General features: G+C 40.1%; 1 protein-coding gene across 1 annotated transcript in view; it reads left to right on the forward strand.

The window, feature by feature from the left end:
- Positions 1-13,636, forward strand: part of adgrl4 (adhesion G protein-coupled receptor L4) — a 37,637-nt gene extending 24,001 nt beyond the window's left edge. The window contains exons 11-16 of the mRNA XM_060941584.1: positions 7,211-7,414; positions 8,874-9,094; positions 9,263-9,329; positions 10,661-10,752; positions 10,865-11,033; positions 11,131-13,636. Of these exons, the coding sequence (XP_060797567.1) occupies positions 7,211-7,414; positions 8,874-9,094; positions 9,263-9,329; positions 10,661-10,752; positions 10,865-11,033; positions 11,131-11,193 (816 nt within the window). The 3' untranslated portion in view covers positions 11,194-13,636. The remainder of the gene's footprint in view (positions 1-7,210; positions 7,415-8,873; positions 9,095-9,262; positions 9,330-10,660; positions 10,753-10,864; positions 11,034-11,130) is intronic.
- Positions 13,637-13,967: the final 331 nt, after the last annotated feature.

Here is a 13,967-nt window from a genome sequence, read left to right on the forward strand (position 1 = left end):
TTACTTGATTTTATAAACTTTCTAAATGGTTTTATGATGGTTCTTGAAATGCCTATCAGTATTTTCAATCTTCATTTAATTCATGTAGCTAAACTGTTCTTGATTAATGTACGTGTTGGTTTATAAGTAAGAAAAATTATTTCAAGTCATGTTCTATTTTTTCAGTATTATGAAAAATACTGGGCGGCACGGTGGTGTAGTGGTTAGCGCTGTCGCCTCACAGCAAGAAGGTCCTGGGTTCGAGCCCCGGGGCCAGCGAGGGCCTTTCTGTGTGGAGTTTGCATGTTCTCCCCGTGTCCGCGTGGGTTTCCTCCGGGTGCTCCGGTTTCCCCCACAGTCCAAAGACATGCAGGTTAGGTTAACTGGTGACTCTAAATTGACCGTAGGTGTGAATGTGAGTGTGAATGGTTGTCTGTGTCTATGTGTCAGCCCTGTGATGACCTGGCGACTTGTCCAGGGTGTACCCCGCCTTTTGCCCGTAGTCAGCTGGGATAGGCTCCAGCTTGCCTGCGACCCTGTAGAAGGATAAAGCGGCTAGAGATAATGAGATGAGATGAGATGAAAAATACTGAGGGATAGTTTTAATGTCAAAACAAAGCTATAATCATGAAAATATGCACATTTTGGGAGCAATTTTCTCTTTCAAGAGATACTAAGAATGTTCTATTTGATGCAAGATTTACTTGGTTTCTGGGGCCACGTTGAGTTGACCCTTCAGCTTCTGGGGGGGCAGACCCCCTGCATTTTTTTCCTCGGATTTTACTTTTTCCATTTCATAGCCCTGGTTCATGAGTGAGGAAGGCGCAGTGGACAGAATGGTTAATTAATACACTAGCTCTTCCGTGTTTCTCTTGCACACAATGGCAATGGAAATCCCACCAGCTGTAGCTGTATCTACCATAGTAGAATTTCTTTGTCTTTTTTCTTTTGAAAAAAGGCCATTTGAGCTTAAGTTAATAAAACAAACTAAACTACACAAAAATAAAATATACTATTTTGTACTATACTATATTTACTACTGTTTTATACTTAAATAATATTGGCTGGCGTTGAGTGGTATATCAGATATATTCCATTCAGCTAGCATGATATTGAACGAGTCGAAGACGAGTAGCTGAATGGAATATATCTAATATACCATGAAAAAAAGCCAGCCAATATTATTATTATTATAATACATACACATTCGATGGAACAGTTATAGATTGGTTTACAAATTGTCATAGTCACTCGCTAGTGCGGAAATTTTATGTGTAATACGTATCTTATGGGGGCACGGTGGTGTAGTGGTTAGCACTGTTGGCTCACAGCAAGAAGATCCTGGGTTCGAGCCCAGTGGCTGACGGGGGGCCCTTTCTGTGTGGAGTTTGCATGTTCTCCCCGTGTCTGCATGGGTTTCCTCCGGGTACTCCGTTTTCCCCCAAAGACATGCAGGTTAGGCTAATTGGTGCCTCTAAATTGCCCGTAAGTGTGAATGGTTGTTTGTCTCTGTGTCAGCCCTGCGATGACCTGGCAACTTGTCCAGGGTGTACCCCGCCTCTCGCCCATAGTCAGCTGAGATAGGCTCCAGCTTACCTGTGACCCTGTAGAACAGGATAAGCAGCTACGGATAATGGATGGATGGACATATCCATCCATCCATATGGCATTTTCAATTCACTGCGACAGTTCACTGCAGGTGCCACCAGTAACAAAGAAATGCTTCTGCAAACACGCAGCATTGAATATTCGCATCATCTCCGACATGTGACGTCATGTTGTCTTGACAACCATGCAATATCATAAACCATATTCAACGCTCATTCTCCATTGGGTAGTGTGACGTAATACATGTAGGATAAGCGATATGCTAACAATATTGCATGCTGTCAAACCAAATGAATGAAATCCGCTAGAAGGGAATATAATACATGTTTTTATTCCATTGAAAAAGTGTCCTATATGTATAATAATCAACTATATTATATGGACACGAGGGTTTTACTGGGAAATACGCCACTTGTATTTTTCATACAAGCTACATCCGGGACATGGAGAACCAAAGCCATGACATTAATCTCAATATGTCACTCGTGAAGAAATCGATGAATTGTTTTGATAAAATTGGGTACGTTTTGTTTGTGACTGTGTCTATATAATAAAAAGAAACACACATGTTGGCTTGAAGATATGAAGTTTATCTTCTCGTGTTGAAAAACTCGCATTTTTCATGCAAAATACATCATAGTTCTGAGTGACGCATTTCCTGATATTTCACTCTGATGATGTCACTTGCAGTGATTTCTTACTGACTAGACATGCGTTGTCAAAATGGCAAACCAGTTCAGAATTACAATTCTTTTGATTAACATACACATTTTTTTGTGGATGTGTCCATATAATATAAAGAACATTACACAGTTGCATGAAGATAGGAAATTTATGAAATATATTCACCACTCGAAGATAAACTTCATAACTTCATGCAGCCATGTAATATCCTCTATATACTATACTATAAAATAAAGTATGCTAAGTACATAACTATAGGATGTTAATTTGTCTTTGGAGTGCAATTATCAGCAACCAGAAACCATCATAATTGCACTAGTTGCTTCTAAAACTATGACGTCTGATTTCAGTTAAAGCCATGATTGAAAATTTTGTACAGTGCCTTGCAAAAGTATTCATCCCCCTTGGTGTTTGTCCTGTTTTGTTGCATTATAAGCTGGAATTAAAATGCTTTTTTTTTTTTGGGGGGGGGGGGGGGGGGGAGCACCATTTGATTTACACAACATGCCTATAGCTTTAAAGGTGCACATTGCTTTTTTCTTTATTGTGACACAAATAATAATTAAGTTGAAAAAACCAGAAATCTGGAGTGTGCATAAGTATTCCACCCCCAAAGTCAATACTTTATAGAGCTACCTTTTGCTGCAATTACAGCTGCAAGTCTCTTGGAGTATGTCTCTATTAGCTTAGCACATCTAGCCACTGGGATTTTTGCCCATTCCTCAAGGCAAAACTGCTCCAACTCCCTCAAGTTAGATAGGTTGCGTTGGTGTACAGCAATCTTCAAGTTATGCCACAGATTCTCAATTGGATTGAGGTCTGGGTTTTGACTAGGCTATTCCAAGACATGTAACTGTTTCCCTTTAAACCACTCCAGTGTAGCTTTAGCAGTCTATTTAGGGTCATTGTCCTGAACCTTCGTCCCAGTTTCAAACCTCTGGCTGACTCAAACAGGTTTTCCTCCAGAATTGCCCTGTATTTAATGCCATCTATCTTTTCTTCAGTCCTGACCAGCTTTCCTGTCCCTGCAGATGAAAAACATCCCCACAGCATGATGTTGCCATCACCATGCTTCACTGTAGGAATGGTGTTCTCAGGGTGTTGGGTTTGCGCCACACATGGCATTTCCCATGATGGCCAGAAAGATCAATTTTAGTCTCATTTGACCAGAGAATCTTCTTCCATGTGTTTGGGGAGTCTGCCACATGCTGTTGGGCAAACTCCAAACGTGATTTTTTTTAAGCAATGACTTTTTTCTGGCAACTCTTCCATAAAGCCCCATTCTGTGGAGTGTATGGCTTAAAGTGGTCCTATGGACAGATACTCCCATCTCTGCTGTGGATCTTTGCAGCTCCTTCAGTGATATCTTTCATGTCTTTGTTGCATCTCTGATTAATGCCTTCCTTGCCTGGTCTGTGAGTTTTGGTGGACGTCCTTCTCATATCAGGTTTGTAGTGGTCCCATATTCTTTCCATTTTGCTATACTGGATTTAATGGTGCTCTGTGGGATATTCAAAGTTTGGGATATTTTTTTTTATAACCCAACCCTGATCTATACTTCTCCACAACTTTGTCTCTGACCTGTTTGGAGGCTCCTTGGTTTTCATGTTGCTTGCTTAGTAGTGTTGCAGAGTCAGAGTCCTTCCAGAACAGGTTGATTTAATACAGACATCATGTGACAGATCATGTGACACTTTGATTGCACACAGGTGGATCTTAATCAACTAATTAGATTAGATTAGATTAGATAAAACTTTATTGATCCCTTTGGGAGGGTTCCCTCAGGGAAATTAAGATTCCAGCAGCATCATTACAGATAAACAGAGAAAACAAAGAGAGACAACTTCTAGATAAATTAAAATAAATTCAGTATTTACATATACAAATATAAAAGAATAAGATATGGGGAAGAGAGGAAGGGGAGGGGGAAAGGGGGGGAGAAGTGGGGTAAGGGTAAGTGTGTGGGGGGGGAGCAGGAAAGATATTGCACTTTATATTGCACATTATATTGCACATTGTCCAGTATTGTTTATTGTCAGGCTAGTCTACTGCTCCTTCCCGTCCTCTGTCCTCCTGTTCCCCCTCCTCCCCCCAGAGAGGAGTTGTACAGTCTGATGGCGTGAGGGACAAAGGAGTTTGAGTCTGTTCATCCTGCACTTGGGAAGGAGCATTCTGTCACTGAACAGGCTCCTCTGGTTGCTGATGACGGTGTGCAGAGGGTGACTGGCATCGTCCATGATGTTCAATAGTTTGTCCATAGACCTCTTCTCTGCCACCGTCACCAGAAAGTCCAGCTTCATGCCGACCACAGAGCCGGCCCGCCTGATCAGTTTGTCCAGCCTGGATGTGTCCTTCTTGGATGTGCTGCCCGCCCAGCACACCACGGTGTAAAACAGGACACTGGCGACCACAGACTGATAGAACATCCACAGGAGTTTCCTGCAGATGTTAAAGGACCGCAGCCTCCTAAGGAAGTATATCCTGCTCTGTCCCTTCCTGTATAAATGATTGGTGTTGCAAGTCATAATTATATGACTTATGAAGTGAATTGGTTGGACCAGGTCTTATTTAGGGGTTTCATATGAAAGGGGGTGAATATTTATGCACACTCCAGATTTCTGTTTTTTTTTTCATCTTAATTATTGTGTCACAATAAAAAAAAAATTTGCACCTTTAAAGTGGTAGGCATGTTGTGTAAATCAAATGGTGCTCAACCCCCAAAAGTCCATTTTAATTCCAGCTTGTAATACGACAAAACAGGACAAACACCAAGGGGGATGAATACTTTTGCAAGGCACTGTACATCTCAAAGATTGGCTTTTTTTTTTTCAAATGAGGTTAATTCAAGAGTGACGTGACAGTGTTATGTAAGAGATGTTTGATCAACTAAGGGTGTTGTATTGTTTGACTTTCTGTCAGGCTATTTATATTTATTCACTACATCTTTCTGTTCTCTCACTGAAAATTTGTGGACATAATTAGTCTGGGGAAGTTCATTTAATCTCAACTTCCTGTTATAGGTTTACTCTAAAAAAAAAAAGTCACAAGTAGCTTATAGAGTCGCCTGCAATGTCAAGTGTAATTGGTTCTCGTCTTTAATTTTACAGTGCCTTGCAAAAGTATTCATACCCCTTGAACTTTTTCACATTTTTCCACCTTACAACCACGAACTTAAAAGTTTTTTACTGAGATTTTATGTGATAGACCAACACAGAGTAGCACACAATTGTGAAGTGAAACAAAAATGATAAATGGTCTTCAAAATTTTAAACAAATAAAAATCTGAAAAATGTGATGTGAATTAGTATTCAGCCCCCCTGTGTCAATACTTTGTAGATCCACCTTTTGCTGCAATTACAGCTGCAAGTCTTTTGTGGTATGTCTCTACCAGCTTTGCACATCTAGACACTGAAATTTTTGCCCATTCTTCTTTGTAAAATAGCTCAAGCTCAGCCAGATTGGATGGAGAGCGTCTATGAACAGCAATTTTCAAGTCTTGCCACAGATGCTCAATGGGATTTAGGTCTGGACTTTGACTGGGCCATTCTAACACATGAATATTCTTTGATCTAAACCATTCCATTGTAGCTCTGGCTGTATGTTTAGGGTCATTGTCTTGCTAGAAGGTGAATCTCCTTCCCAGTCTCAAGTCTTTTGCAGCCTCCAACAGGTTTTCTTCCAGGATTGCCCTGTATTTAGCTCCATCCATCTTCCCATCAACTCTGACCAGCTTCCCTGTCCCTGCTGAAGAAAAGCATCCCCATAGCATGATGCTGCCACCACCATGTTTCACAGTGGGGATGGTGTGTGCAGGGTGATGAGCAGTGTTAGTTTTCCGCCACACATAGCGCTTTGCATTTAGGCCAAAAAGTTCAACTTTGGTCTCATCTGACCAAAGCACCTTCTTCCACATGTTTGCTGTGTCCCCTACATGGCTTCTGGCAAACTGCAAACGGGACTTCTTATGCCTGTCTTTTAACAATGGCTTTCTTCTTGCCACTCTTCCAAAAAGGCCAGATTTGGGAGTGTATGATGTATAGTTGTCCTGTGCACAGATTCTCCCACCTGAGCTGTGGATTTCTGCAGCTCCTCCAGAGTGATCATGGGCCTCTTGGCTGCTTCTCTGACCAGTGCTCTCCTTGCTCACTCTGTCAGTTTAGGTGGACGGCCATGTCTTGGTAGGTTTGCAGTTGTGCCATACTTTTTCCATTTTTGAATGATGGATTGAACAGTGCTTCTTGAGATGTTCAGAGCTTGGGATATTTTTTTATAACCTAACCCTGCTTTAAACTTCTCCAGAACTTTATCCCTGACCTGTCTGGTGAGTTCTTTGGTCTTCATGATGCTGTTTGTTCTTCAGTGTTCTCTAACAAACCACTGAGGCCTTCACAGAACAAGTGTATTTATGCTGAGAGTAAATTACACACAGTAGGACTCTATTAACTAATTAGATGACTTCTGAAGGCAATTGATTGCACTGGATTGTATTTAGAGGTATCAGAGTACAGGGGGCTTAATACTAATGCACACCACATTTTTCAGATTTTTATTTGTTTAAAATTTTGAAGACCATTTATCATTTTCATTTCACTTCACAATTATGTGCTACTCTGTGTTGGTCTATCACATAAAATCTCAATCAAAAACTTTTAAGTTCGTGGTTGTAAGGTGGAAAAATGTGAAAAAGTTCAAGGGGTATGAATACTTTTTCAAGGCACTGTATTTGAAGCTATGCGATCATTAATGTCATCCTGCCCCACCAACATTGATGGTCATAAGCCTGTCCTGGAATAGCATTTAGAAATTAAATTAAACTAATAGAAAAGGTTTATATTTTGAGAGTAAGGAAGGTTTTGAACCATCAACTAATCAACTGACTGCTTTCACAGACAGTATATACGGTCTCTCTGCCTTTCCAATAACTCCTATGTCTCCTTAGCTCGCTGCACACTACAATGTACTGAGTCGCATCACTCAGCTGGGAATGGTGATCTCCATAATCTGCTTGTTCATGTGCATCTTCACCTTCTGGTTCTTCAGTGAGATTCAGAGCACCAGGACAACCATCCACAAGAACCTATGTTGCAGCCTTTTCATGGCCGAGTTCATCTTTCTAATCGGGATCAATATGTACGCACACAAGGTGAGCTCACGAAATATTGTGGCTACATGTCTGGAAGTTTATAACAGTTAAGACTGATTAAATGATGTGGAGGATTGGTCTCCGAAGAGTGCTCTCCACAATTATTGGCACCACTTGTGAAGATTAGTTAAAAGAGTGAGAGAAAAAAAATCCACATTTTGGTGAAGTAATTCAACTTCACCAAAAACACCAGCTTGTTTTTCTCTGAATAAAATAATTTAAATTAAAGGTTGGATTTTTCTCATTTTTTTCAGCATGAGATTATTTTTACATATACAGTACTGTGCAAAAGTCTTTGGCACCCTAGTTTTTTCATACGATCTTTGTTATAGATTCCTATTTTATGACTTCTACATTAGGGCAGCACGGTGGTGTAGTGGTTAGCAGTGTCACCTCACAGCAAGAAGGTTCTGGGTTCGAGCCCCGTGGCCGGCGAGGGCCTTTCTGTGTGGAGTTTGCATGTTCTCCCTGTGTCTGTGTGGGTTTCCTCTGGGTGCTCCGGTTTCCCCCACAGTCCAAAGACAAGCAGGTTAGGCTATCTGGTGACTCTAAATTGACTGTAGGTGTGAATAGTTGTTTGTCTCTATGTGTCAGCCCTGTGATGATCTGGTGACTTGTCCAGGTCCGTAACCTCTCGCCCATAGTCAGCTGGGATAGGCTCCAGCTTGCCTGCGACCCTGTACAGGATAAGAGGTTTTGGATAATGGATGGATGGATGGACTTCTGCATGATTGAGTCAGTACAAAAACATTTTAGAGTCCAAACATTCATTTTCCAGCACAAAATTAAATGGTACAGAAAAAGTTCTTTGTATCTGAGCAGCATATTACATAAGAGAGCACTTTTCAGATTAAAAAAGAAAACATAATGAAGGCTGCTGGGTTTTGGTGCAAAATGAAGAAGCGAGTGTGACGGTCAAAGTGTCCAGAAGAACTGTGGCTGGTTCTGTAAGATGCTCAGTAAAACCTACAGCTCATTTCCGCATAAAACTGCACTCATTGTACCTGAGACTACTATTTTTTTAATTAATTTTTTTACGCAAAGGTTCATCTCACACCAAATATTGACTTATGGTTTACTGCTTACTGTTTATAGTATTTTTTAATGTTGAAACATTTCATTTCATTAGTTTTCCAGCCATTTTTGCTCTACAGCATTTCTTTAAGACTTTTGCACAGTACTGTAAATTTTGATGACACAACATATAATAATCATATGTTTAGGAATTAGTTTAGAATTAGGGGTAGTAATAGTGGATGAGGTTCCACATTGTTTCAAAATAGACATCATGTAATGTAAATGATCTTCGCGAACACACTTACGATAATATGTTATGTATTAACTCATTATGAAAGCATTAATAAATAAGTATTAATAATAAATAAGTCTTAATATGTGTGTATTTGTGGAACTTATAGTAAAGTATTACCCATATCGCAGTAATGCTTGTCTCTTCCAGTTGTTTTGTTCAGTTGTTGCCGGGTTGCTGCATTATTTCTTTCTGGCTGCTTTTGCATGGATGTGTATCGAGGGCATACACCTGTACCTGATTGTTGCTGGTGTCATCTACAACAAAGGCTTCCTACACCGCAATTTTTACATATTTGGTTATGGCAGTCCGGCAGTGGTTGTCATAATCTCTGTAACTCTTGGCTACAAATACTACGGTACAAATTCTGCGTAAGTATACTGCCTTGAACAGGAAACTGAAATTTTCATGTCAAGTGTCATGATATTCATCAGAACAATTGTAACTTTCAAAAGCACAACATTGATTCCATTCATGGACAGAGATCTTATACAATAATAAAAATGCAAAAAAAAAAAATCTGCTTTTGCTTTCAAAAGATGCTGGCTAAGCACAGAAAGAAATTTCATCTGGAGTTTCATTGGACCTGCATGTCTAATTATTCTGGTGAGTCTTTTTCATTCCCTTAAAAGTCTTTTTTAAAACAATCAAATAACTTGTCAAGAAAGAAAAATGGACTGTGCTGTCTGGGTGGGAGGGATGGTATACTCTCTCCCCCCTGTCAATCACAGTGACATTAGCCAATCATGGGCATCTGTGAGTTCATGTATGTGAAAGAGGGCAGATAGCGCTTTCCTCTGAGTGTGTTATGCTGATACAGTATATGATACAGCATGAACAGCAGGTCGTAACGGTGTGTTTGGCTGGTTTTACGCGTCTCAGAGAAAGCAAGTGATAGATCATTCTCCCCTCTTGGTTGCTGTCATATGATGGGGAGACCTGGCTGGTGGCTGGGAATTGGCAGGTGGCCAAACTGGGGAGAGAATCTCATCTCATCTCATCTCATCTCATCATCTCTAGCCGCTTTATCCTGTTCTACAGGGTCGCTGGCAAGCTGCAGCCTATCCCAGCTGACTACGGGCGAAAGGCGGGGTTCACCCTGGACAAGTCGCCAGGTCATCACAGGGCTGACACATAGACACAGACAACCATTCACACTCACATTCACACCTACGGTCAATTTAGAGTCACCAGTTAACCTAACCTGCATGTCTTTGGACTGTGGGGGAAACCGGAGCACCCGGAGGAAACCCACGCGGACACGGGGAGAACATGCAAACTCCACACAGAAAGGCCCTCGCCGGCCACGGGGCTTGAACCCGGACCTTCTTGCTGTGAGGCGACAGTGCTAACCACTACACCACCGTGCCGCCCCTTGGGGAGAGAATAACTAAAAAAAAAAAAAAGTAAGTAAATAAGCTGGTTAGTAACTTAGAAAGATAGATAGATTATTTATTTATTTAAAGTGCAGTCATTAGATCAGGTCTGTAAACCCAAGTAAGATTTTGTCTAATTGTGTCTAATGGGGGCGGCACAGTGGTGTAGTGGTTAGCACTGTTGCCTCACAGCAAGAAGATCCTGGGTTCGAGCCAGCGGCTGGCAAGGGCCTTTCTGTGTGTGGTTTGCATGTTCTCCCCGTGTCCGCGTGGGTTTCCTCCGGGTGCTCCGGTTTCCCCCACAGTCCAAAGACATGCAGGTTAGGTTAACTGGTGACTCTAAATTGACCGTAGGTGTGAATGTGAGTGTGAATGGTTGTCTGTGTCTATGTGTCAGCCCTGCGATAATCTGGTGACTTGTCCAGGGTGTACCCCGCCTTTCGCCCGTAGTCAGCTGGGATAGGCTCCAGCTTGCCTGCGACCCTGTACAGGATAAGCGGCTACAGATAATGGATGGATGTGTCTAATGGTGCACTGATTTTTTTTTGTGGTCATATCTAGGTGAATTTGTTGGCATTCGCTGTAATCATGTATAAAGTCTATCGTCATACAGCTGTGAAGAAACCTGAGATCAGTCACTATGAAAATATCAGGTAAAATATATTATTTATGACAACATTTGTGAGAGATGGTAGTTTAAATATTACTACAAGCTCGGCATGCGTCCATTAAATGTGACCATGATATTCATTCACTCCAACCCAGGTCTTGTGCGAGAGGAGCTCTCGCTCTCTTATTTGTACTTGGAGCAACATGGACATTTGGTGTGGTGCACATCCTCAATGAGACCACTCTTACAGCCTATCTCTTCACCTTTGCTAATGCCTTCCAGGGGATGTTTATTTTTATCTTCCTCTGTGTTTTGTCTAGAAAGGTACTGTTTATGTCATTCTATTCAGCCCAAATACTTTCTATTTTTGTCCTAATGGTTGAAATAATATCTCTGAAATGTCTTCTTCTTCTTTTAATAGGTTCAGGAAGAGTACTACAGAATGTTCAAGAATGTGCCATGTTGTTTTGAATGCTTGAGATAAGGAAATCAGAGTTTTGGACAATCACCACTGTCGAAGCATACGAAAAAATATAATTCATAATTGCTTGAGGCTGCAAAAAATGCAACCTTTTTGTCACCAACAAAAAGATCTATTGTTTTATATTTCTATGTAGCAAATGCTGTAATCGAAGCCATCTATCACACTGTCTTTAAAAGTAAAAATAACATTACATGAAATAGAAAATAGTAGTGAATTTGTTGTACACATGGCAGCCCAGGAAAACCCATTGGATAGCAGTATGACTGAATTCTGACAAAAATAGAGCTTTTCTGCCTATAATATCAACTTTACATTTTAATTGTGCCTATATTCTTGCAAAGAGCCTGCTGGTGAAGGAGCCAGTTTGACAAAAGAATAGTTTTTTTTTTAAATAATTACAAAATAATAATAATAAAAAGAAATTCAGTCTGCATAAAGATTCAGAGTTAAAGGAGACACAAAGATTCAGAGTTAAAGGAGAACTGAAGGCAAATTTTTTTATTATCAAAATTCTATTTCTCTCATTTTATTAAATATAGGAATGCATTTTTTATCGTTATTTTGTCACTGCTATAGCAAGTTATGAATGTTTGAAATATGCTATGTAATATATCAGTCTATACGTCAAAGTGATGGCCGTAAACGAGATTCGTTGAGACCTGTGCGAGACTTCGTAGGACGGAAGTAAAACGTACAGCGGAAATCAAAGTGACCAACATCTGCCAATGTTGTCAAAAGACGTGCGCATCCTCTTTCGAATGCTGACGTAATCAAGCTGGAAGTTTTGCTTGTTTTGATAGCAATCAGGAAAGTTTGAAAAAAGTAGGCAGTAATCATCATTTAAACTTGTTTTTGTGCAATACTTCGTTTGGAAAACAGTTTTCAAAATGGCGGCACTGACACCTGGCTGACGCTTCACATTTCAAAGTCTTGCACAAGTCTGAATGGCTAAAGTCAACATGGCTAAAAACCAAATAGTTCGATAAGTATAAAATTTAATTGCAATTAGTTGCCAATATGAGTCACGATATAAGGTTACTAAAACCGAAAATGTAATTGAATAACATGTTAATTAAGAAATAAAGTAGGTTTAAAAATGACTTCAGTTCCCCTTTAAACATTTTTTAAAGAATTTAAAATGCTATAACTTTACTTGTGTTTGTGATACTTGCAAATGTACTTCAGTTACGGAAAAAAAAGTCTGTAGTTTAAAACTGTACATAGTAGAAATTTTCACTATATGAAGGGTTTTCCCAGGCTGCCACATATTTGTTTTTCACTGTGTACATTTCAAATAGATACATCCTTGCCAACCCCAAGAGAATTAAAAGAAGTAGATCAGATTGCACGACACAGTCACGCCCTTCTAGAGGGGTCCGTGGGCATGCTCCTCTGGAGATTTTTGGGGGAAAAAATGGTGTAAAATGGTGCAACTCTTGCATTCTGAGTGCCATATTTCGGTAGAGTTGGCAAGTATGTAGAGATGTTTGAATAAAGCCTAAATTTTACTTTTGTTCTCAAGTAACAGTAAAACTACTACACTGAAAAACTACAAAAGCTATCATATACAGTAACTAGTTCATCTGATCAGTTATATCCGACAGAGTTTTGTTTACATACTATTTAAAGTTGCTTAACCTAAAGTTGTGTTTCTGCCTGTAAAAGAGTTGTATTCTGTATGTACTGTATAAATCATTGTTAATGTAATTTACTTTATAAAGTTTGGATATATTTCAGTTTTGCCACTGACAACTTTTCATCTGGTGTCTGATGACTTGACAGTAGCGAGGATTAAAAATCAGTCTAGTGAAAATGTACAGAATGACTGTCTGGGTGCATTTACACTGCCAGCCAAAAGTTTGTTTGGTGTTTTAGTACAGTATAGTCACTATTATCACCACAGACCGAATAAAATGATAGGGAATAACACTTAAATATGGAAATTATTGTGGAATTTATTAACCAGTTGCTCTCAGAATCCTAACATGATGCAAAATGAGTGCAAAAGTAGGTCTGGTCACTTTCATTTTTATAGCACATTTTAAAGACAAGACATGTGTATCAAAATTGCCATAAAATAAAAATCTAGTGATTTCAAACAGCAATGAAATAAAATAAGAATCAAATGAAATGAGTAAATTAATAAAACAATAAAAAGCATTTAAAAAGTCAAAACCACAGATGAATAAGACAGGATGAAAGATGAAACAGACTTTAAAAAATGACTGGAAGAATAAATACATTTTTAAACTGGAAATTAAAAGTCAGTGCTAATTTTAACTATAAAACATAAATGCATAGTGTGATGCAACTGTCTAAGTAGAGTGATAAAGTTTTTGGTCTTGTCTGATCTAGAGTAGTACAGTCCTGAAAAGTCATACTCCAATTAAATAAGCTATAAACACTGCTCAGGGGCGGCACGGTGGTGTAGTGGTTAGCGCCGTCGCCTCATAGCAAGAAGGTCCGGGTTCAAGCCCCGTGGCCGGCGAGGGCCTTTCTGTGCGGAGTTTGCATGTTGTCCGCGTGGGTTTCCTCCGGGTGCTCCGGTTTCCCCCACAGTCCAAAGACATGCAGGTTAGGTTAACTGGTGACTCTAAATTGACCGTAGGTGTGAATGTGAGTGTGAATGGTTGTCTGTGTCTATGTGTCAGCCCTGTGATGACCTGGCGACTTGTCCAGGGTGTACCCCGCCTTTCGCCCGTAGTCAGCTGGGATAGGCTCCAGCTTGCCTGCGACCCTGTAGAAGGATAAAGCGGCTAGAGATAATGAGATGA

The sequence above is a fragment of the Neoarius graeffei genome, chromosome 15 (genome assembly GCF_027579695.1).
Source record: "Neoarius graeffei isolate fNeoGra1 chromosome 15, fNeoGra1.pri, whole genome shotgun sequence".
Classification (NCBI taxonomy): domain Eukaryota; kingdom Metazoa; phylum Chordata; class Actinopteri; order Siluriformes; family Ariidae; genus Neoarius; species Neoarius graeffei.